Here is a 26824-nt window from a genome sequence, read left to right as displayed (position 1 = left end):
GTGTGTCCCAAAAATGTGTGCTTAATAGCTCAAAGAGAAATGTCTTATTTTGAAAATTGCATGTGGGATAATTCAATTCGGGACAAATTGTACTATTAACATTAATTTTTGAAAGGTGATTATTGAGTCTTATGATTAGCTATATTTTAACTGCTCCTCTATTATAAGAGCCTAGAAATCTTTTGTTATCATTTTCTTGTCCCAATTATTATGTTATCATTTTCTTGACCATGTCAAGCATTGACTATCTCTTCTGCTATCATTTGCCTAACCATATCAAGCATTGACTCTCTCGAGCTTTTATTGTACACTTTGCACTCATGAATTTTTAAATTTAATGTAACGACATTATAGTCCCATGCATACATGCTTGTATAGAAACTACACATATTTTGCCATTGCAATAACTAAAAACCATGCCCATCACTTTTTTGTAGTCAGATTATAGTCCCATGCTTACATGCTCACATTAAAACTACACACCTTTCTTCCATTGAAATAAGTAAATACAATGCCCATCATTTCACCTATGTTTATTACCTTAACCTTATTATGCCATATGTAGCATTATACGTATGGGGACACAGTTTGTTTAAATCTCTCATATTGAGTTGGGATCATTTGATTAGATCCTAAACAACATAATCCTTTATGGCCTCTAATTCAACAAGACAGATCTTGATGACGGTATGGCACACTTATGTGAAAAGACTAGGGAGGGGGAGAGAGAGAGCTTGAGCTCTTGCAAGCACATAAATACTCACACAATAATTGGAGAATATAGACACAGAGATGGAAGACTGAAATCTTCTTCTTCTTGTCGCTCTCAAAAAAGGTCTATAAAAGAGATGTCCAAGTACTATGTACAAGCGGTCCATAATATAAACATGCTAAGTAGGTGAGTTTGATAAGGTAAGTATGCCATAACTAGGTTGGACTAGGTTGATGTAGTCTAGCTATAGAATCGCAGATAAAGATCCGTCATGTCAACTACTACCAAATGTGTCAATTATGTGTAAATATGGGAATAGTCACCCAAGCATGTCATGAGTGTCAGCTCATGTTGATATTGATGTCTCAAACATCCCTCTCAATATTAACTTCATTGTCAAAATGTTGGGTTTTAAATCAGATGGATGTAAAGAATGTGTCCTCACATGGTGAGTTTTCGAAAGAAGTATATTTAGACTAGCCACTTGATTATGAGGATTTGAGTCACCCAGATTATGTGTGTAGGCTATGTAAAGTTTTGTATAACTTAAACCAAGCACTGAGAGCAAGGCATGATAAAATTACACACTATCTTATAACCATTGGCTTTCATCATAGCAGATGTTGATCATTCATTCTATGCATGAAAGAGTGATAAGGGGATTGTGGTCATCACCATCTATGTGGATGACTTAATTGCTGGGGTTAACATTCAATGAAAAGGAAGTTAAGAATATAAAGGGTCTCCTCAAGAAGAAGTTTGATATGAAGGATTTTGGTGAACTGGGATACTTTCTTGGAATTGAGGTCATGAAGATGCCTAAGGGCATATGGCTATCATTAAGAGAGTGTGTATTGGACATATTTTACAAATATAGTATGGTTGCTATCCACAAGCCCATTTCTATACCATTGGACTAGAATGGCAAGCTGAGTGTAAATGCACATGAGAGCAACTACTCAACTCAATTGGGTGCCAAGTTGGCAATGTGCAGATTACTATTAACAAAAAGACCTATGGCATGAATCATGAGGTTGCACAACAAGTATCCATGAGTGGAAATAAAGCAAGACATTTTTTGGAGAAGCCAGAAAATGCAAAGGACTCAACCAAGCCTTGGAACTTGTGGAAGGATTTATGCAAATGTACAACATTTGACTGCACCAATTCAAGCCTTGTAATTCTACGTGAGAAGGTTTGGTCAGACTTCAATAAGATGGTGAAACTTTTGACCAAAAGTAAGACAACCATAGAGGAGAGACCAAAATTTAAAGACTAGCTTTCTAATTTTACGAAGTCCATGGTTGAAAACATGGGGTGAAACCAACATTACACACTACGTGGTAAACACATTTGCTCCTTCCTACTAGATATTAAGAAACAAGTATGAATAACTACCGACTCGGTCTTAATTTTTTGGTGCATACTTCAAATGAGTATGGTTCTTTGGACATGTGGAGCACACAAGGAATGGAGAAATCTCATTATCGAGCTGAGGAGTATATTTTAAAAACACCCGGCATGGAGGAGGGAAGACTCATACAAATTACCTCAAGGAGATGTTTAACTGGTTTTACAGATACACTTTTGGGCAAAAATTATTCATGGAAAGGGAGCGTATGAGTAATCTAGCAAGGGCAACACAAAATAATGCCAAACAGAGAAGATCACTAAAGTGGAAAGCTGGCACAGGACCAGCACGTCATGCAGCAGCATGGACATCTTCACGAAAACGCATAGGAAGAATTTGGAATTAGAAACAACACTTTGAAGTTGAAAGTATTTTGAATAAAGTTGTAAACATTTTTGACTTAGGAAGTAGACAACATTTAGAAGAAAGTTGTAAAGCTTTTTGACTTGAAAATAAAAAATAATTGCACCATTCCATTATATTGAATATTTACATTGAAAATATTTACAACAAAAAGACCTAATTGCTCTTGAGTCTCTTCTCTTCTTTCTCCCCCTCTTCGGTAGGCATTTTTCTCTCTACTTCGAGAACATCGGACGCAGCTTCACAACCGTCTGCTATTATAGCAAGATAGTAATCCTCTCTAAAATTTTAGAGTTTTTGAGTGTGGGAGAGGAGGAGCTAATACTTCACATTAATTAGGAAGGACGGTAGCCTAGGGATGACAAAATTGGATGTCAATCGCTCCCTATGGACAGATGATGTTTCTTTTCAATGATGGTGGAGGCCTTAAACTCTGCCACATCAGAATTTGTGCTGAGGAGTTCCTCCTCCTTCTTCTTTGACACAAGGTTCAGGACCTCTTCTTCTATAGACTGGGCACTTGAAATAAAGGACTGTTCTAATTTGTCAGTCCTTCCTTTAAGCTCCTGCTTTGTGTTATCCTCCTTATCAGCATGAAGAAAGAGGTAGGCAACAAACCCAAAATAATATTCTAGCAACCTGCATTTCTTGCCATCATGCGTTGGGCACATGTCAACACAAATCTTGATATGTTGATCATCTGAGTAAATGTCCCATCTCTTTGACATGCTTACATTTTCCTAATCTGACAAAGGTGATTATTTCCCTAGCTGTTTCTTTCATGTTGCATGTAAAGAGGCTGGCCCTTATGACTTTATTTGATCTCTGCTCCGCATTGATGGCATCTCTCTCATGCCACGAACTCAGCATCGTGTAGAAGCATGGACTACATGCTTTTCCTTCTTTGGCTTGGGGTAGCTTTTCCCTAATCTCTTCATTAATCTTCGTGGCCCTTTCACCTTCCTTGCATGCTTTTACCAAGTGTTGAGTGCACTTAGCCTTGATCTCTTCAATCTTTGTCTTCTATGATGCTAGTTCTTCTGAAGTATGCCTTATTTAGTTTAAAGACATCTACAAGGGCCTGGATTTGGTGTTTCATATGTTTTTCTCTCGTCTTGTTCTCTTCATCAAGCTCTTTCAACTTGACCTTGCCGTCGTTAAGATATTGGGAGTGCGCAATTTCCTACAAGCAGCATGTATTGCCTTTTTCTCCTCCTCTAGAGATCTTCTTTGATATTGCCCCACTATCTTGGTTAAAATCGTTCCTTCCTCTTGGGCACTTTCTAGTAGCCTCTTCTTGGACTCCTTTGGTAGGTGTGCTATGGCATTGAACTGGATATCACTCATATGAATATTGTGTGTGTGTGTGTGTAAGGCCTCATCAAACTTTGAATTATATGCCACAATTGATGGTCATGAGTGAGGAGGATATGTGTGCACGTGAAAATCTGCATATTCAAGGCATGTTTGAAGCTACCCACAAAGCCCATGTAGATGGTTCTCTAGAGTGCTTCGTGGGGCCATGAGTTTCTCCAACTTCCTCTTGTCCTACATCGTGCAAACCTTAGTGTCTATGTTTACATACATATGTCCACGTTCACTACATGTGAACGTGTGGACCATCTTTACAAGACTAGTCCATGTTTACAACACGTACGTCCAAGTTCACAACATATGAACATGGGGTCCATTTGAGTCAAAATCTTTTCTTTCTCTTGATTACTTTCTAGTAGTCTCTTCTTAGACACCTCTTATAGGCCTGCTATGGCATTGAATTGGATATGGCTAGCATGCATGCACAATACATGACATGATCTTCAAAATAAGCTTCCTTAGCCTCTTTAGGGCCACTTATGCCATTCTACCCGCGATCAATTTTGGATGCATATTGTCACTCAATAAGATTGGAAGCTATGTAATGAACTTCTCCTGCATGGCTTTTTCGTGATCCTATTATTAGGCTTATCTATATTTATATTTTTGTTTGTAAGTTTATGCTTATGTTTATGCACATACTTTATATTTTCTTCTTCATTTATGCTTCTAGGTTTACACTTATATTATGAACCATGATTGGATGTAGCCATGGGGTTGGATTCAACACGCACTAGAGGATGATTTGAACCTAAACCAGGTATGCATGCCCTTGTGTTCACATTAAGCTTATGTATTAATTTCTTATCATAAAGCTTATGCATGTCTACATGTTAATATTTTTAGAGATGCCCACCTTATGGAGGGTTCTCAAGTGCCAATCTTATCATACTAGAGGATAGTGTGGGCCTACATAGTATCTTTGAGATATAGAGAATGCGTGGGTTTAATTGAGCTAAAGATGTGGAGCAGAGCAATTGCACTGCTCTAGATTTATCCTCCTCAATTTTGCCTCCCTATTTCCAACACACTTCTTCTTATCCATAGACACCCCTTTTTCCTCTTCTTATAGACACCCTTTGTCTCCGAGAAATTCATCCTTATGCTCATTCTCTACTTCGAGAACATCGGACGCAGCTTCACAACCGTCTGCTATTATAGCAAGAAGATAGTAATCCTCTCTAAAATTTTAGAGTTTCGCAAGATTATAAGAAAGGGACCATGATGAATCTTTTTAAGCTTTTCTCAAAATCCCCTCATGTGACATATCATTGGAAAGAGCTTAAAGAGTAAGTTTTAAATACACATTCTCCGACAACTTTCAAGTTTGTATGCTTAAGACATACCAAAAAGTAGATTGAAAAGAAAATTCCCAAAATCTTGGGATTTTTTGAAATTCTCCAATATGGTAATCAAAGGAAAACGACAAATAGAATCTCTTAATTTTTGGGCATGTACTACCTACACAAGCAAGTATATACATCTAATTCACATAGAAATGACAAGAAATAGACACGACAAGCACCCACTTCAAATATCATGCAAGAGAGTCACTTTGAGAATTACGAGCATATTCAGGAGCCAAGTATCCATAAAGTATCATCTGAAGCTATAATGTAAGAAACACCTCTGGTGCCTTCATCAAAGAGTTGTACTTGGCATGGATGTTGAGAAAGTGCTGCTAAAATCAAGAACTTTGTCAAAGCTCTTTTTTACAATATCCTTATTATCAAATCTCTTCCCTTGTGTAGAGCTTCAATTTAAACACATGAGGAGGTCTAAGAATTCTTGGAAAAACTACCATGAATGGCTAGAAACTGAGCTAGAAACATGGTTATAATGCTTAGTTAATGCTCAATGCATGCTCATACATGGCAACACTCATAACTATAGCCTATGTGGGCCTTCAAAGACCCTCTTCATCAAACATTAGATCCGTCACCACCATAATGATGACCTTCTACCACCCTTAGCATTGCAAATCAATACGTTGAAAGAGGTATAAACTCACAAAATTGCATATATCATCAAAGCAAATTTCATTTACACATGCAAGCTAGTGCTATCACTTCTTAAAGTGACAAATCCATTTGTAACTGTGCCTCGACCCCCACCTAAAACAAAATATTTCTTAAACCTACATTTTACAAAGGTATGCCATAAACACAACATTCAAAAACTTCATGAACATAGCAAAATCACATGAAGTCTCTCTTTTTAGAACCATTAAGAACAACCTAAACACATCAAAAGCACATGAATTCTTGTTTGCAAAAACATTAACATATGCTAATATATACTAACCAATGTTTTTACACTGATGTAGTCCTACTCCATCTCCAAGAATTAAAGTGGCATGTCCACTGTGCCACTAATGTTATACTGCTACAAAAGTAAGATTTCTAAGTTTTTTTATAGACTCTCGAGCTATGACTACATTAACCTTTGCATCATATTTAGTGAGCTCTATCATTTTGCAAAAGCACAACATGGAGAGAGATCTTAATACACTAAAATTTATAACATGAGCCCACCAACAAAGTGGCATGTTTAGGCCTTAATCTTGCATCTACAACACACCACTTAAGCTTGCACACACCATTTGATCTCTATAGCACAACATTCATAAGTGGCAATATACATACAATTTACTCTCAAGCTCTATAAACCATTATCTACAATTCTCATGGAATATTTATATTAGGAATGAAGTTTACATTGATGTGGTGGCACATTTTGAGATACTTTACTACCATACTTTTTAAGGAGGTTGAATACACATCATATTAACCATAAATTAAAAGAGTACTGAAGTATGTTAAGCACACACATGAGCATATGCACACATTCACACTCCCCTCTACATAATTTCAATAGTCCTTGTGGTCATTACTACCCATGACCACAACAGCACTTGGAAATTGCTTTATGATGGACAATATAGAGTGGAGGAGATCAATGGTGTGAAGTAGAGAAATCTAATGCGAGAGAATGCCCTAGAAAATGTGAACGCTTGGTGAGTCTTTATGAAAAACCTTAGCAATCCATGATGTTAGTATGTGGTTGTTGTGGAAGAAACAATATGCACCATAACCAAACCCTAATTATCATGGAGGAAATAATGCAGTATTAACAAACCCTAATTCTTAGCGTACTTGATTATGTCTCCTTTGGGTTGAGGGTAGGATATTCTCTCCCACAAACAAGTGCAAGCTATCTTTGTTTACATCTCAAATGTGCAATGGATGATTGTCAAGGAGAACCAAGCACATAAAGGAAAATTTGGACCATGGACAGTAGAGAGAGTAGAGGGGAGTTTGGATTTGGCCTATGGGTGGTAGAGAGGGTAGATGGGGCCTTGCACTAATAATCAAACACTTTTTTGGATGCCATTTGCACATAGAAACACTAGATTTAGTTGAGCATACAAAAGTTTGATTGCACACATAGACCCCTGATTTCAACTAATGTAAAATACAGGTGAAATACATACCTCTGAGAGCACATAGTAAGCAATAGTCATAGACAAAATCTTGAAATATCCTGACTCAAAGAAGGGACCTTGCAATAGCATGCACTCTTCTTCTTTATTGACATTTTGGTGGTAGAGGCCAAGAGAGTGCAATGAGGTAGAGAAAGAGAGAGAGAGTGAGAGTAGGAGGGATGACAAATTTTGAACATAAAAGAACTCCTTCCTTTTTTTTAAAAGGTTAACTAATTTTATCTTATCTATATTATGTATATGTGTGTAACTAAATATATGCATTATAGTAATTAATGATTTATAGGTTATGTATATGTATATCATGTATGTGTGAGTAATTAAATATATGTATTAATTGCTATAGTTATTAATTATTATAGTGCATATATATAGTTACTCACATATACCATTAGGACCTCAATGGAAGGCTTCTTAGGCCCTTTTATTTGGCAGTTTAAGGAGTCAAACCTTTTCTCTTAAGAAGAAACGTTTTCTGATTAGAAACTTCAAAACGACTACTTTATTCGAATTTGAATTTTGGGGAAAAAATGGAATTTAAAATCTAGCGGACAAAACCATATCATGTAACATATCTATGGAAAGCTCTTGATGCGTAGATCACGGATCTATAACCTCCGCTCATATCGGAGCTTGTATATAGAAGTTATGGAGGTCCGAAAATTGTAAAATTGCCTCCCCCCCTTTTTGGGGAAAAAAGTGCACCCTTTGACCACTCTTACACCTCTCTTACAAACCCAACATTTCAGTCCACATGGCAACCCCCCATTTGGCTATTCCTTAATCACCTTGATTAGGCTTGGGCAAATTAAAGGGCCCAAGAAGACCCCATTCACTTCCTAATGCATAAATGAATATATTCTTGAAGCTTCTTGGGTAGCTCAGATAAAGCTGCAATGCGACTTCTATGAGCATCAATGATGGAATCTAGAGTCTCGTTCACCTTATCCACAAAAACAAAACCCCCTGAACTATCCGGTTGTTGTAATAGCCTCATCTTGTTTAGCACTAGGCCCAGGTTTTGAGGTTGATGCTCCTCATGCACTTCTTGGGATGTAAAAGCTTGATCCTTCATGTTTTGTTTAGAGACTTCTTGAGAGCTAGTGGATGCACTCTTAGTTTTCTTGTTGCGGTTCTTTTTCCTCCTAGTGGTCCTTTTTCTATTGGAATGTAGGGTCTTGTCCACTAGATTTGCCTTTGCATCCCTAGTTCGAGGTGTCTCATCAATTTGCATTTCGGCATTTCGTGTGTGTGATCTAGTCATGACTCTAAGTGGCATGACATCCTCATTCTCTGATGAAGGTGGCGATGGAACTGCCTCTACAAAGTTGAGTGAGACCTTTGGTTGACAGGTGCCTTCCTCATGTGGTTTCAGCAAACACTGCCTTTGGCGATGTGGACAATCACGAGCCCAATGGGCTTCTCCGCACTCATAACAGGGGCCCACTAGTTTGGCTTCTACTTTCCTTTGCTGCCATTGACTTGAGGGGCCTGGAGTCCTAGGTTGGTAGCCGCCTAGCAACATCAAAGAATTTTGTTCTCCCAGTTGAGGCTCCAGTGCTTGGCTTGGATATGCGGGACTTTCAAATAGATTTTCCTTGGATGAGTATGATGCATATTCCTCCTCCACATAGCTTGGGTTTACCAAGTCTCTACACATATTTGAATTGTCATAGTCAGCAAACCTCACAGGAGCAGTCCCAGGAGCAGGAGGTTGAGCTCCAAGTACAGGTCGTGCTTGCTCTTGTGCTATCGGTGGCTTACGTTCAAAGTTAGTATACTGTTGATGCATTTGTGGAGCCGCTGCACCCCTTTGCTGCTCATGCTCTTGTCTCATTCTTGCATTGTAAGTACATTCCTGTGTGGTGTGGGTATAATTCCAAGCACAGGCCTGGCACCACTTCTTTGTGGGTTGGTTTGTGACTAGAGGAGAAAAGGTATTACATTCTTCAGTTTTATGGCTACCGCCACATTCTCCACAAAGATGAGGACCTGTAGGTAGTACACTCCTCATTCGCTCTGCTGCTGTTGTTGTGGTTGCATGGGTGGGCAATAGGTTTGTCCCAATCTTCTTAGTACTAGGTTAGCTATCTACTCTAGATTTACTAGTGCGCTAGACCCTGAACTTTGGTCATCACCCCACTGATCTCTAGGTTGCACCTCAGGGCCAGTACCATCTTGGAATTTGAAGTTATCTATGAAATCCATAGCATCATGGCAACACTCATTGAAATTTGTATGCTTCTTTGCATAGAGATGTGTGTGGAGTGTTGAATTTTTGAGTCCTTTTAAGAAGAGAGAAATTAATCGACTCTGGGTGAGCTTCTCATCTTCTGGGGAACGATTAATGTACTGCTTCATCCTATTTACACAGTCTCTAACACTCTCAGTCTCGCCTTGCTTGAAAGAGTAGATGTTTGCTACTATGTCATGCTGAATCCCCATCAAGGAAAAAGCAGCAATGAATCTCTCTTCCAAAACTCGTAAAGAAGATTTGTCTAAAGCCTCTAGTGCCTGAAACCAAGCAACTTAGGGCGTTCCTCTCAAGAGTGAGCCGAAATCCTTCAATTTGCGTATGCTTGTCAGTCACTTGCTCAGCTCGAACTGCTTGCCTAAATGCTGCTACATGGTCATATGGATCTCCCAACCCTTCGTACTTCTTTACCAGTTTCTGAAGAGCTGATGGCCTTACTCGTTTTGAATACTCATCATCGGGCCTACGGCCTCTCACTCTCAGTGGTTCCTCTCTTTGGTAAGATGGTCCATATGCATCCCAAATTGGTGTGGGTCCCTTATTGCCTGCCTCACCAGCCCTCTCCAAAGATCTTGTTACCTGCATTTTAGGAGGTGCATTTATGGGAGGCCGAGTTGGCTCCCCTACCCTCCGATTGTCATAGTGAGAGAAATGTTGTTGTGGTGTGATCTGTGGTCGCACTTTTGGTGTAGGATAATATCTTGGTGCTAGAGTTGGGCTACTTGCAGTGGTCCACTTCGATGTCAAGGGTCCCTCTCTAGTGAACTCTCGTAGGGGAGGAGCAACAGTTTCTCCAAAAAAGGTTGTCTCTCTTGGTTTAGCTGTATTAGTTGAGAACACTTCCATGAATAATGGTTGTTCTCTCCACGTGATCTCATGAATCTCCTTCCAATCTAAGGTTCAGTATTCATTGGTCCATTTATCAACGATTCGGTTCTTGTATCCTGTAAGCTTCTCGACTACCACCACAAGTGCTAGAGGAAGATCTAGCTTTGGCAATCTAGTTGTGGCATAATACCCTTCTAAAGAGTCCTTGTAGACCTCTTGAAGTGGGTCATCCTGAAAGACCTTTGTCACTGGAATTTGTCGTACAAACTCCCATTGGTTCCCAGCCCCCTGATCCATTTTTCTCTTGCCTTTCTTGTCCCTTTCCAAATTTAGATCTACAAAAAGTAAATCATCTATGGATAGCTTTGAGGACTGGGCATTGGATGGTCCAGGCATGTCCGGCTCAATGAGCCAATCATCTCTAGACTCCCTTGCTCTGGAAGGCTTTGATAAGTCTAAGAACTCACTCTTAGAGAGTCTCCCTAATTTGTCTACATTCTATGGATGATAGGTGACTTCGTAGAGCGAACACCATCTCCACCCATGTACATGTTACCCTGGTCATTGACTAGAGGTGCTCTATCAAGCTCTGAGAAAAAGTCCGTAATCTTAACGAGGTACCGTTGTTGTGGATCCCTAAAGATCTCAGCTCCTTGAGCATTCGTGTAGACATATTGAAGTCTCACATTGAGTGGTAACCCCATGGATTAAAAGATCTTGTGGGTGTCCTATTTGGGGCTAAGGGATGACTATTTGACGACCCTAGATTGTCCATAGACAATGAGCTAGTTGTCCTGGAAAGGGTATCAGATTGGGATTCGGAAAAGGTTTTAGGAATATCTACCAAATTTCCTACCGATTGGGTCCCACTTTCCTGCGGTACTCTAGAAGGTGCCCTAGACCCTATGGCAGTGTCTATATGACATCCCGACCGCAAGTGCATAAGGTCAAATTTTAAGGCTATTTTATTTATTTATTTATTTTTAAAAAATCCAAAAAAATTCAAGTTGGCTCAAACTTTGCCAGAACCCATTTTGAACCCCCTCGAACACATTAGGCCAAAAAAATAGCGTATTTTTCAAGATCGAAAATCGCCTAAAATTTACCAGTTTCCCATACTGACTCACTATGGGAAAATGGTTCCGGGGTCGAAATTTCGACGATGGGTGTTTTCTAACTCCTCTCGAAAAGTTAGATAACCTCCCAATTTTTTGCAGCAAAAAATGAAAATTTTTCCAGACTCCCTTTTTTTTGGCACCCCCTTATCCGATGACGGTCTTTATGGTGCGGTGTGTGGGTCCCTCCGCGCAGTGCGCTGTTCATGCACAGCCGCCTTCTTTTATTATTATTATTTTTTTCTTTTTTGAAGTGCGTGTGCAGTGAACTCAATGCGTGTGCAGCTGTGAGATTTGCAGGGAATTCGAAATGTTCAATCTTCATTGTTGAATCCTTGTCCTGACCTCAAGGGAGAAGCGTAGCTAGCCAATTGCACTCAAATTGCAAGATAATTAAAGAGAATTTAACAACAGATTAGCCTTAAATAAGTACCAAAATTAGTCCCAAAGCCTGCTCTCCTATCCACCAGTTTTGCAACCGATTGGAGCTTAACAAGGAGTGGTAGTGTGTGTATGGTGCTCAACTAATGTAGGCACTCTTTCCTCGGCAACGGCGCCATTGAAGAGCGGTTCTCTCTACCATGCAATATAGTGGTCATAGAGTACTACCGATTAACAAATGTGTTGAGAAACACAATGTCAATCCGAGGACTCGACCCAATTAGTGTATGAAGGCTTATCCCTTGCGGGAGAGCTCACATACACGAACCACCACTTGATGATTCAACCATTCAGCACCTCAATCAATCTCTCAATCCCTTAAACCCACTACACTAATCAAGAGAACAAGCAATGCATGGCAATCTCTTAATCCCATTCAAACATTGATTAAATCTTAGCTTTCCCTAATGTCACCAAACCCATAAGCGTGCATCTACTAACCCACAAGCTTAAGCAAGCATAGAATGTAATATTCACAAACCCACAAGCTTATAGAGAGAGTCTATCCATGAATAACTCATTGCCAATGAAGTGGGAAAGAGCTTGCATCAATGGAGACTACACACACACACACTTCAAGCATGCATACATAAGAGAAAGAAAGAAGCATTCAACTAATCATAGATTAATCTACTTTAATGATGCTAAAACAGATTAAGAGAAAGAAGTGGAGCTATACTCATTGGAGCTTCATGCTCATTAGAGTACAATAGAGAGAGTTAGAGAGTTGCCATAGCTTGAGAGCTCAAGAGCTTCACTCAATAGCTTATGAGAATGGCCAAAAAACGTGCTCTTTCTTTAGCTAATATCTCTTTTATAGAGATGCCACTAACCCTAATCCTAGGCCTCTTTCACACATGGGCAGACAACCCCATAAGTGAGCCTTGCTTAATACACTTAGAACTCTCATTTAGAACCCACATTGGCCTAAAACGATTTACATTGCGATTCGGTACAAAAATATGGAAAAATCATGTGCGTCTTTATGTTCCCATGGCTACAATCCCGCTCTCTTGCATTAATTGCTTCCGGCCTCCTTCCATAATCCGTGTTCTCGTGAGTGTTCCCATGGAACATGTCTCTATTCTTCTCAATGCATATACGGTCTAGGTTTCACTAACTTTGTATTTATACTTTAGTTTGTTGACTCAGGTTAAATAATGGTAGATTAGGGTTCCAATGCTGGCCTCTTCAAGAAACCCGCATCACCGGCATAACACTTCTTACCATTTTTGTTTCTATTTTTTTAGGAGCCCTTATACGTAGCTCTAAGGCAAGAGCTCTAATGGAAGATTCCTTGCATGAGTCCTCTTCCTTATTCAATGTAAGATAATGCATAAGGGTGTATGCACAACAGCCGTGTTTATGCATAGCTCATGAGAGCTCATACATAATTCATGAAAGGTTATACAGAAAGGGAGCTCATGCATAGCTCTCATTATACATAAGAGAGGTTATATAGGCTCTCTTTTATTCATACCTTATTATGCATAACCTCCCATGATAATGCATAAGAGAGATCTCTTTATACAAATCTCATTAGAGCGTATGCATAGCTCTCATTATGCTAAACTAAAAGCATAGAGAATAATACTCGATGCATGGACAATGAAAGCCACATAGAATGATACTCTATTAGGGAACAATAATCTATTCATGGAGAACAACATAATAATATTTTAGATATAGAGAACAAGACTCTATTCATAGAGTATATAGGAGAGAGATCATGCATAAAGACTAATATTTTCACATAAGTAAGGATGACGAGAAATTACCTCATGAGAGTATGCCAATGGAAACTCTTGAGGGAGTGTATTGTTAAGACGAGAGCTACCCAAGACATACTTGAGTCACATGTTAAAGTGTCTTTCCCTAACACCTCAAAGCATGTTCCATGTTTTAATTGGTTGGGGATACACTTACCTACACATGTGCACTTGCATCTTTCCTTGTATGCTCAATAACACCAAAGCCAAAGGAAACTCCTAAGGGAGTGTATTGTTAAGACGAGGGCTACCCAAGGCATCGTGCATGCATGGCAACTTACACAACTGACCAATGGTTGCTACATGTGCAGCTCGTATGTGAGTGGGAGACATGTATGTTCGTGGGGTTTGTGCGAGAGAGCATATGAGTGGGTGTGTATATGTGAGTGTATGTGATTGGGGAGTGTGCATAATCCTACCCACCCACCGCAAGTATTGGCATCATTGCATGTGAGATACATGCATCTTGTCTCGAGCATGTTAAAGAATGTAAATAAGAGTGAGGCTAGTGGAAGCATACCTTTTTGGAGTGGTCACATGGGAGAAGGAAAGTTCCCGATGGATGTGTCCAAGATAATCCAATAATGCTTGCTACAAAAAAGAAGAAGAAGAGGCAAAAAACAAAAAACTTAATCATCTATATTCCTCATCCCATATACCGGCCTTACAATGAAAACCTCTCGTGGCCGTACTCCATGTCCTGCTTTGGCAGAGGGCATTATTGCACTCGACACAAGGTACTCCATTCACTTGAGGCACTCTTGTTAGTCCTCACTTTCTAATACATGACCGACTCTACTATAGAGTAAATGATGATGGGTTAAATCATTGTCTAAGTACATATAAAGGTAATATGGATAGAATGAGGTTTGTAACCTCATTCTACCCAATTTTATTTAATATATAGAGTTCATATATACACACGTATGTTTGTCGATATATGCATATATTGACTAGGATACCAACGCATATATCGATGTTTTCATTGACATCCAACAATTATACTGACAATTCCATAATGATAATGATACCAATGTTGTCTGCTTTTTTTTTCCAAATACAGATCGTCGATATATGTATCTGCATTGGCTAGATCCCTTGTAATGCATAACACTAAAACTATCAAGTTAGTAAGGCCACTATCTGATATCTAAACTAGGCCTTTTTGTCAAGTTACTCAATCATGGCTTCTCATCATAATGAGATTCTTACATAACATGAGCTAACTAAACCTTTATATACAGCAAATGTTGATACCTTAAACTAAGGACATACATGACAGGAATCAAAACTAAACCTTGTTTGTGTATGTGCCTGTATATATTTGGGGAGAAAAGAAGAGCTAAGAGAGGGCAAGAAGAAGCCCTCAACACATAATTCAAAACCCACTAACATACAACATACTTGATTTGTGACGGCCTACCTTTTCCATTAAAAATCAGAATTTGCAGGGGGATGTATATAAACCAACGTTTGAACTGTATTTTTTTGACATGCATTTGAAAAACTTGCCTTTAAAAGGGCCAACACAAATCAACCCTAAGATCAAACGATGAAGTAAACATTGCTTATCAACAATCACCAAACGGTAGTTGTTAGGTCTTAAAGTGTAAATGAACTTTGTTTTGGTTGAAGGATCCGGGAAAACTTTTGTTGTTGAAAGGCACTGGTGTTCCGTCGTGGTATGTTGTCGTTTGTTGGCAGAGCATACAGACCTCACGGGTCTTCAGACACGACGATTAGGAGCTGGATTGCCAATGAGTCTCCTGATCCTTATCCTGAGAGAACTGTAGAAATCATGCGGCTCCAAAGGCTTTGAGACCACTGGTGTTCCGTCGTGGTATGTTGTCGTTTGTTGGCAGAGCATACAGACCTCACGGGTCTTCAGACAACGACGATTAGGAGCTGGATTGCCAATGAGTCTCCTGATCCTTATCCTGAAAGAACTGTAGAAATCATGCGCTTAGTATCGCTAACCTTACTCATCACATTTTGTTCATAGTACTCCATACTAAAGGCGCGCTGGGCAAGGAGATCACAACGGGAAACATGCAGAACATGTACACTCTACTGATCTGTCTGCTGGCACTGTTCACGCTCTTCCCTGCTCGCGCATCAGGACAGGCGTCAGGTGTGCACTCATTTCACGTGAAATTTTCGAGTATAGCGCTCTCTTAAATTCTATTGCTCATTCTGCTTGGCCCGTGCTCACCAGCAAGCTGTTTGGCTTCCAATTATCTCAGTTGAATCAGGTTTTCCATTGTCTTTCCTCACTAGACAAAAAACCGTTGGCTTGCAAACCCTGTTATTTCTAGCTAGAACACTCAACTGTGGTGCAGGAACCTCCGAACAGGTTTGAGGATATTTACTTTTGGTGATTAAAGAGAGAGCTTAGGAACTTTTTTAAGAGCTGAGAACATTATGACAGCTGGTTCCGCTCTCTCAACACAGTCTGTAGGTGGACGTCCACCGAGTTTTGGTCAACCCAGGCCCTAGATATATGGTGGTCGTATCCCTACAACCAAGAATACATTCGATTTCCCTTCACTGCTTTTTCAATCGAGTAGATGAAAGTATGACGTACAATAGCGTCTCTTCTCTTAAGGTCTAAATATCCTGATTATTTCCAGTCTTTTCTCCAGAAAAATGCATGCATACGTCCACATAATCTTTTGAAAATGCCTTCACAATAATTATGTCCAACTATGACAAGGTTGTTTTGAAGGTTGTGCATAATCTTGCCTTATGTAATCCATTGTGAGAACTGGGGGAGAATTGTTTTTTCTTCAAAGCTCTCAATTGGGGTCAATCATCGAGCAATCCAAGGCTGGAGTTTTATTTTGTAATTTTTGTTTTGGATTTTTTTACAATTTTGTATAGGTATGCTTTGACTAGCATTTATTGTTTGTGTAAGTATTGTTATCGTTTACAACATAGAGTAAATCATCAAGCAATCCAACAAGGGTGGAGGATTAGGCTTAAAATTTTGTTTTTGTATATTTTGGATTTAGCTTGTGATAGCAAATTTTTGAGTGGTTGAATGATGTAGTACTTGGAAACATAAGAATTGCCACCCTTGACCTATTTGGAAGCATAGGGGTTATCATGTCCACGTTAGAATACATCAACCCACGGCAAAGTGCCATCTTAATAAACTCATAAAAGGTATGTATGGTTTGTCACTTAATACACTGTTCTCTTGAACCCACATGGTACTCCTACATAATTGAGATACAAAATAGGCTATGTTTGCCGAATTCATCTCATTTATGCAAACTAAGTCATGGGACTACGTGGGCCTGATCTTTATAAGCACTAATATTTTCATCTTTGACAACTTTATAAGTCTTGTCTTGAAGTTTTTTGTGGAGGAAAACTAATTTTTTGTTTATCAAAAGTATAGTTATATCAACCATAGCCAAACTCAAATCTCTCTTTCCCCTCCCTCCTCCTCCCCAACCCCCAAAAAACACACACACTCTCTCTATATAAACAATTACATACTTTTTCCAATAAAGGCTATGTCATTGTAGCATCATTGCTCAAAACAGATGACAAACTTTTCTTTATCTTAGTTAACCATCGGTTGCTTCATCCTTGAAAATGTTAATTAGTAATTCCAACTTGTTTCAATCCACTATTTGGGTTACAGGTCATCTTCTCTTTACCTTGAATCTCCCAAAATAGCAAGTTTTGTCCAAATTGGGAACCTTTTACTAGCTAGGAAACTCGTTGTTGTAGATTCAAAGTAAAAAGGAATATGGAGCCCTAGCCTAGATAAGGGAGAAAGATGTAATATATGGAGTTTATTTGTATTAGAGACCTGGGGAAACAAGTTTCTAATAGTAGGTCCCACATAACCCAATTTTCAAGACCCTAGTTCAAACAACATTATTTAGTTTGAGAATTCTCTCTAAGCAAGTCATGCCCTTGTACCCTTGTCTAGTTCTCTTTGATATCCATGATTAGGTTCCCCAAAGACTATACTTGGCTCTCTCTCTCTCTCTCTCTCTCTCTCTCTTACACACACACACACACACAAAAACAATGCATTCTCTATCAAACAATCCATGATTGTTGCTCAAATTTTTACCCCTTAACTGGGCATCATATCAAGCGTTCATGATCGATTTCCTTGGCTATGATAGTAAACAAACAAATCATGGTGAGGTTTGACTCTCTCTTTTGTCACTTTCTCTTCATTACCGTCATTGTTTCTTCCTTGCCCCTATTCGAGGTAGCCACAACTAGTGTAGTCTTGACTCTTGAGTCTTGGTTATTTCATTTTTTGTGCGTCTCTGTGCAAAGGTAAAGAAGGGAGAACGGGGCGGCCATCCCCAAGCTAAGGACATAAATGTGCTGGCGAATGTTTTTCTTTCACAATAGAGACTTTGGCTAAAACTTCACGTTATGTGACTGTATGTAGTTGCCCATACAAAAAAGGGAAATCTTAGACGGTTTTAATTTCTTTTGAGGGCCCCATAAAGTGGATTTGTATATTGATACGACATTATCGTTTTTAGGTAGCGACTATTAGAACATTTCATTTGCACAGGTGATCTGTCTTTCTCTCTCTCCTATTTTTCCTTGCCAATTAAGAAACTCTGAATGATTTTTTATTTGGCACGCTTATTTTCAGAAAATAAAATCGACATTAGATATGATGTGGCTGGGCATTCGAATTGCAGGATTCCTGAGTCTCAACTGCGGGGGACAGAATTATACTGATACCAATTACACCCTAATAGAATGGGTCTCTGACGACAGCTACACCGATCACGGCAGCAAAGCTAGTATAATCGGAGATTCCCTGGAGAATGTCAGCGTGCCTCTGCAGACACTGCGTTTCTTCCCCGGTGGAGATGGAAATCTCAAGTATTGTTATTCTCTACCGGGACTAGGCGAGGGCAGAACGTACCTTATCCGTGCCAGTTTCTTATATGGGAATTATGATAGGAAGAACAGCCCTCCGTCGTTTGTGCTCATCCTCAACTACGACATCTGGATCAGCAATGTGAGCACTCCGGCAGGAAACGCAACGGAGCCTACCGTATATGAGATCACGTATGTTTCTTCCAGTAATAACGCTCTCGTATGCTTGGCTCGCCACCTAGGGAGCTCCGAAACGCCCTTCATCTCCACACTGGAACTCCGGCCACTTGATGACACGATGTACGACAGAGGTTTTGGAGGTGGTCTAGATAGTGGTTATGGACTTCGCCTGGCGCACCGAGTAAACTACGGTGCAAATACAAGTGAAGCCATCAGGTACGTACGTACGTATATATATATATATGCGCTCCCAACGTAGTCTTTATATATATATATATATATATATATATATATATATATGCGCTCCCAACGTACGTATATATATATATATATATGCGTACGTTGGGAGCGCATATATATATATATATATATATGCGCTCCCAACGTAGTCTTTTTTTTTAGTCTTGGTGATTTGCATCAAAAATTATTGAGTTTCCCTTATGTATAGAAGATTTAACCAAAACTCCACCAGTGGGCAAAGGAGGTGGGGCTAATTCAAAATAACCACTCTCCTGCAAACAAGCAAGCGTGAGGAGGAGCCAAATCTCACATCTTCCAATACAATTTTGAATTTGAATCTAAGAAGATCTCATCTCACATCTTTCAATGAAATTTTTGTATACATGCTTACATACCTATAGATACACACACTTATATATATTATGTATGTGTATCTATAGGTATGTAAGCATGTATATATAAATAATGTGCATGTGCATGTGCATGTGTGTGTGTGTGTGTGTGTGAGAGAGAGAGAGAGAGAGAGAGAGAGAGAGAGAGAGATTACATGTAAGATGCATTTATTTGAGAGTGAGCACACCTCACCACTCATCCCTACCATTGAAATTTAATCTAAAATTTAATTAATTAAAATTATATATATGTGTGTAAATCTATTTAAATGTGTGTGTGTGTGTGAGAGAGAGAGAGAGAGAGATTCTATGTGAGAGTGTGTGTGTGTGCGCGTATGAGAGGTGTGCATTAGAGAGAGAGAGAGAGAGAGAGAGAGAGCTTGAGAATTTTTATGTAGGAAATAGTTTGTGTGGGAGGAGATAGTGTGTGTTATCATTAGTGTATGTGTGTCAGAGTGTGTAGGGGGAAAGAGTGTGTGTTTGCATTAGTACATGTGCATGTGTATGTGTGTGTGTGTAGTAAGAGAGAGAGAGAGAGAGAGAGAGAGTTTCGACATTTGAGAGTGTGTGCATATGTATGTGAGAGAAAGAGGGTGTGCATGTGCATGTGTATGTGTGTGTGTGTGTGTGTGAAAGAGAGAGAGAGAGAGAGAGAGAGAGATAGAGAGATTACATGTAAGATGCATTTATTTGAGAGTGAGCACACCTCACGAGTCACCACTCATCCCTACCATTAAAATTTAATTAATTAAAATTATATATATGTGTGTAAATCTATTTAAGTGTGTGTATATATATGTGTGCGTGTGAGAGAGAGAGAGAGAGAGAGTTTCTATGTGAGAGAGTGTGCGTGAAGAGAGAGAGAGTGTGTGTGTGTGTGCATGAGAGAGAGAGAGAGAGAGAGAGAAAGGTTGAGAATTTCTATGTAGGAAATAGTTTGTGGGAGGAGATAGTGTGTGTTTTCATTAGTGTATGTGCTGTGTGTAAATCTATTTAAGTGTATGTGTGTGTGTGTGAGAGAGAGAGAGAGAGAAAGAGAGAGAGAGTTTCTATGTGAGAGTGTGTGCGTGAAGAGAGAGAGAGTGTGTGTGTATGTGTGTGTGTGTGCATGAGAGAGAGAGAGAGAGAGAGAGAGAGAGAGAGAGAGAGAATTTCTATGTAGGAGATAGTTTGTGTGGGAGGAGATAGTGTGTGTTTTCATTAGTGTATGTGCGGTGTGTACATGTGTGTGTGTGTGTGTGAGAGAGACAGAGAGAGAGAGAGAGAGAGAGAGAGAGAGAGAGAGAGGCAGGTGTGTATATATGTGTGCATGTGAGAGAGAGAGAGAGAGTTTCAACACTTGAGAGTGTGTGTACGTGACAGAGAGAGGGAGAGGGTCATGTGCATGTGCATGTGTGTGTGAGAGAGAGATGGTTGTAGAGAGGGAATAGTTCTTTTCTGGAACCTTGGTCGGCCACAGCAATGCGAGGTACAATACTAGTTATTATTTGTGAAGAAAGTGTCACAAAGTTTTCATCCATCGTTACTTCCGTAGAAAATAAATCGTTACTTCCATTGAAAATAAAATTGATATTTTATAAGATCTTCCTCTTTTTTAATGTTGGCTTGCTTAACAAAGAATCACCTAGAAATAAAAAGTAAAATGAATTTGATATTTCCAGGTACCCAATGGATCGTTATGATCGAATATGGATAGCGAATACCACTGGTCCAATTATCTCCATAAACTCAAGTGACATAATCACACTTAACTCTTCGGATTCGGATAAACCTCCAGCTCGAGTCATGTCGACAGCTATAACCACCAAGGGTATAGGAAACCTAAGTGTTGTGTTTGAAGATTTTGGAGCAGGAAAAGGGGGCTATTTCATAGAAGCGCATTTTGCACCACTCTCACCCACTGCGTCACCATTGTTCAACTATACAATTCCAGGATCAACTATTGCGATTACAGACCTTCGGTTCGGCTATCCCGAAGATGCAATAATCGATCAACAAGCCAGTTTTTTATCGCCCTTTGTAGCCACGCTCGTTCCGCATAATGACTCTCCCGTCGGGCCGCTTTTGAATGCAATGGAGCTGCTCCAATGGTCGACAAATCCTCTTCTAACAACCGGGACACTGCCGGCAGACTGTAAGTAACTTCTTATTCGCTTAGATTTCAATTTTTGCATAACCATTAGCGCACGCATTTGTAGAGTCAGCTAGTAATGTGTTTCAGTTTGCCATCTTTCCTTCTAAACAACGCTCTTGTGACATTTTATGCAACAAAATGACGCTGTTTGGATTTCAGAATCGTTTCAAAAAATTGTAATCCATAGGTCCCATAGTTTCAAATGTAAGGGCTACAGCCTACGGCTAGTGTGAGTTTTTCTTTTTCCCATCAATTTCAGACGGCGTTTTACAAAAGTGAACCCAAACCTGGCCCCCAACCCTTAACGACTGAGAAATAGTCAATTGAATCGTAAGGGAGGCCTGGATAAAACTGAACGCCACTCCCTGGCCTTGATTCTTTCTTTCTCCCTGTACTCTCTCTCGCTACTCACCAAACTATCTGTATGTCTATCTAATTGCAAAATCCATTTTGCATTCCTTTTGGTAAATGCATTTCTATAGCTTTACCTCAACAAAATGAATTACTAAACCTCTCCCCTTCTTTTGATCTCATGGGATATATTCACACACTTTTAACCCCAAAATTTACAAAATTCACCTTCTTTGATCCACGCTTCGAAAAGTGTGCATAGAGATAACATTAGTCAGGTGTTGATGCATGAGTGTCCACCTCTTTTCGTATTAATTATTAGGTGATAGGCTATATGTCCTCGAGAGGCCTTTGTCCGAGGCATTCGATCGTGGTGTTCTTTAGCTACAAACAAAGAGGCCAGAAAACTCTGCAAGGAATCAAGGATGCTCTTGACACAAATAATGTAAAAAGCATCATGTGTACTTTCAAATTTATCCTCCAAAACTTGACACGTGAATCCATAGGTTCCAAATCCGTTCAAAGTAGCCCATGTACCCAAATGTGGAGGAGGGAACATGAATCAAAATGATGGAATTATATCCGAGTCACTTTGGCAAATCTGAAGAACTCTCTCATAAAAACTCCTAGAATAGAATGCCAAAAAATAGCCAACAAGATAGGGATAATCATGATGAGATTTTTTTTCCAAAATGTTTTTATGCAAAAAAAAATCCAAAAAGGGTTTACTAGACATCTACTTCTAATATAGATACAAAAGACAAATATTTTATTTGTGGAAAAAATGTATGCATGAAAAGATCCATCACATGAAAGTAGTACCTAAATCATGGGTCACTTCTTTAGTCTATTATTATCCTAGTTAGGTGATGTGGGTTAATTGAATCCAGACAAACTCAATTTAGGATAGCCAACCTAGCATATAACGATCGCCCTTAGCTACTATGTAAAGATGGGGTTTATATTTTCTATCATATTCAGATTATCAGTTTTGAGATCTACCCCTCACTGCTTTGTGTATCCTTTCATAGGGGATATAATCCTCCCATCTAAGCTCCCCCACAAGAGTGCATAAACAAAAGGTACTTTCCATATAATTTATAACATCAATTCGCATATCAACAAATCGAAAACATTATCCATCTCTTGTTGTCGAGTTCTTGTTCTATGAAGGTCCAACTAACAAACAATTTGTATTTGTTACAATTTTATCCTAATTGTCTTTTATTTTTGAGATCAGAACCATAATGCAATCACAAATGCAGTCATAGTCTAGGCATAACATGTGAAACAAGTGGAATGATGGCTAAGGTGGTACATCATATTCTTTGGAACAAACGGTTATGGATCATATGTTATAAAAGTTAACATGATACTTTTTCATATTATGCATTTTTAAAGGGAGTAAAACGGATATAAGATTTGTAACATTTGTAGATCATCGGGCAAAGCCATAACCATTAAGTTTGGCTAGGTTTGATCATCCTTAAACGTGTAGTCCTACTTTATGGATTTAGGTTCATTAAAAGAGAATCACCTTGTTGTAGCAAACATATAAACGTGCATAGAACTTCGATATGTGCATCAAGCTATTATCCATAGAAGACATATAGAAAACCCAATGCACACCACGATTCTTTGCATTGATCACAAAAGAAAATACAAATTATGATGAGTGTCTCTTAACAAAATTGGAGACATTATTGGCTTAAGAAGGAGTGATTTTGATGTAGAAAATTTGAATAAGGTGTTTGCCATGGTTTTGGTGCGGAAATATAATCTTACTACGAAATCTTTTTTTTCTCTTCATCTTTTTTTAAAGAAATAATATTTAGAGGAAAATAAAAAATCCACATCAAAATTTTAGCTCTAGAGTACCCTTATGTAAGACAATTTCCCTAGGACTTAAAACTCAATTGAAACCTACGGAAACACTCACATAAACAAAGAAATGTAGAAAAATGTTAAAGAATAAAAGACTAAAAATCTACACAGAAAATATTAGCTTAAGAGTACTCTTAAGTAAGACAATTGGACCCAAAACCCAATTTAATAGATTCGCACAAACAAAGAAGTATAGAAATATTGGAGGAAAATATTAGCTTGTGATGAGTACTCTTAAGTAAGACAATTGGACCACAAACTCAATTTGAAAAACTTATTTACAAAAATATATTGAAGGAAAAAAAATAGAACTTAAGCATGGAACATGTATTTAAAGAGTTTCTTCTTTGGCTCTTACACACAATGCATAAGATCTTTTAGCCCTTACACTTGATGCATAAGAGCTTATGCATTCTGAACTCTACGGTATAAAAGTTGGAATGCATGCAATGGCACATTACTTATAGGAATAAGGGAGATTAGGAATGATGCTTACTACACAATGTCAAGATTGACTAGGGTATGTACTCAAAAAGATGTAATAATACAACAAGATACTACAACATACAAGGGACTAAAGAATAAAGAATAGTTCAAGGGATTCAATCCCTTTTACAAAAAAAAAAAAACATTTTTGATATGAAACACTCTAGTATAGTTCTAGGGATTTGGGAATCAAGCCTTTTAAAATAAAACATCCTACTAAGTAGGTTAACATGACATATGAAATGCCCTCCTCTGCCAACTACTTTGGGCATCATGATCAAGAGAGATCAATCTACTTTGGGTATCACTATATGTGCCAAGTCAAAATGTCCAAGTCCTCTCCTTCTTCCAAAAGACTAGCAATTTCATTGTACAAGTCTTTATGATGACCAATAAGACTTATAGCCCTCAAATCCTACCATAATCCTAGAAACCTCCACATGAAATTTAGAATAAAAGAGAAAAATCATACACAAGAAGTTTTACCTTAAAGCTCTTATGCATTGAATTTATGCTCTTATTCATTAGAGCTCCAGGTATAGCTCCAATGCATAAGGGTTATGCTTATCTAGATGTCTATTTATAGGTTCTTTTGTGTAAGAGCTTAGAGCTAAAGCTATGCATAAATATCTCCATAAGAGGAGCTTACAACTTAGATCTCTCCATGTATAGGAGCTTAGAGAAACGAAGTAGAATAAGAAGACTTATGCACTAGCAAATAACAAAAAATTCATATTTTGCGATGAAGCATGCTCTAAGGCTCTTTTGTCATGCAACTTGTGAAGAGTGTAAGGGACTGTAATCCTTGGCTTACCTTATAGAAGTGTGTGTTGGTTATAGTCACTTTTATTGACTACCTTGCATTGACTTTGGCATTCACAAAATGCATGAGTTATCTCCTTTGGCATTCCTATATAATGCCTAATTAATCATCTCTTTTTACATTTGCATTAGATCTCAGGCATAGAGACACTACAAGAGGCGGGGCCATTATCCATGCTTTTTTTGATGCTTTAGAACTAAGCTTAAAATCCCCTAAACCGCGAAATACCCGTTGAAATGGAAACCTCGAAATAGATGCCGAAATAAGCATCGAAACAAGAGTCGAAAAAAATAATTTTACCATGCATTTTTCGTTGCTCTTTTAGACAATTATTTCGACTGACATTTCGACTCTTATTTTGACGGTTATTTCGACTACGATTTCGACTGGCATTTCAACACCTATTTTGACTATCATTTAGATGCTATTTTCGACAGATGCAAAAAACTGTCGATGCTATTTTTGATAGATGCAGGAAACTTTCGACCCTATTTTTGATAGATGCAGGAAACTTTCGACGCTTATTTCGACACGTGTAGGTATTAATTTTTTTTGGCATAGTGGTGCATCCAGCTGCATTCTTGTAGCTGGATACATCATTATGACAAATTTATAGAGCACCAAAGACAACTGTACTTTGATGTGAAGAATGAAGCGAATTTGTTGAAAAAGTTAGAGAGAGTGCCATAACGTTTTCGACATTACAAAGTAGGTACACAATGCACACAAGTGCAAACAATGGCCAAATTATATTGCAAGATGTAAAATTTACATATCAAGCTTTGACGAGATAAGACAAAATTTGCATACAATCTATACAAGCTCAAACAAAGATGTGAGCTGACCAAAATGTGTATGTACAAGGGAAAAGACATGGGCAAGGCCACTCTATGCGGAGCCCTCACTCAGGATTAGGCATGGGTCCCTGCAAACACCATACAAGATACTTTTTTATATACCAAAACAATGATCTAACATGACAAGGGAAAAGACATGGGCAAGGCCACTCTATGCGGAGCCCTCACTCAGGATTAGGCATGGGTCCCTGCAAAAACCATACAAGATGCTTTTTTATATACCAAAACAATGATCTAACATGACAAGGCAAAGCAAGTATACAAATCATAAGGTTAAGGCTAGTCGCACTTACCATATCTATAATGCACCTACAATTGAGGTTGGTGCCTTCTCGCTCAAGCTTCTCCAAAAGAAAGTATGTGTTATGGCGGCGAGCAATGTTCTCCTCTTCTCCGGTTTGCTGGCCAACCAACTGCTTGATTCTAAAAATACCAAAACAATAAGATAAGCGTTGATACTTACAAAGTAGACATAACATCAAATGAAACATACAAGATAAATGTTGATACTTACAAAGTAGACATGGAATGCTTCCAAGGTGAGAGCTTCTTACGCTCTCCATTCGACGCATCCTCTTATTGCTTGTAGCATTGGGGATTTCGAGCATGCTTTTTCTTCTCCTCGTTCCAATCCTTGGTGCTCATGTAGTACCAAGGCTTCTCACCCCCTGCCTTTGCTCTCCTAGTCACATCTCCCCGCCAATGTTTCATGACGTCTACCATGTGGTCCTTTATCCACCTTATGGAGACGACATCACTACTGCCGCGGCCGGCTTGTACTCATCCTTGATTTGATTTATGACTCTATCTTTCTTGTCTTTATCCAACTTTGGCCA

The 26824-nt window shown here is 38.8% G+C and overlaps 1 protein-coding gene across 3 annotated transcripts in view; it reads left to right on the top strand.

The window, feature by feature from the left end:
• The first annotated feature begins 15737 nt into the window (after positions 1–15737).
• LOC147625382 (putative LRR receptor-like serine/threonine-protein kinase At1g67720) overlaps positions 15738–26824 on the top strand; it is a 136038-nt gene continuing 124951 nt past the window's right edge. The window contains exons 1-4 of one of the 3 annotated variants that reach the window (XM_086818716.1): positions 16330–16374; positions 18409–19037; positions 21115–21263; positions 21387–21587. In XM_086818716.1, the coding sequence (XP_086674842.1) occupies positions 16345–16374; positions 18409–19037; positions 21115–21263; positions 21387–21587 (1009 nt within the window). In that variant the 5' untranslated portion in view covers positions 16330–16344. Of the gene's footprint in view, positions 15901–16329; positions 16375–18408; positions 19038–21114; positions 21588–26824 lie in introns of those variants that run through there. The other 2 variants (XM_086818715.1, XM_086818714.1) reach the window with 2 other exon arrangements.

This window comes from Cibotium barometz, chromosome 24, assembly GCF_041138505.1.
Source record: "Cibotium barometz isolate CiBa-2024 chromosome 24, ASM4113850v1, whole genome shotgun sequence".
Taxonomy (NCBI): domain Eukaryota; kingdom Viridiplantae; phylum Streptophyta; class Polypodiopsida; order Cyatheales; family Cibotiaceae; genus Cibotium; species Cibotium barometz.
This window is presented reverse-complemented; position numbering and strand designations above follow the sequence as displayed.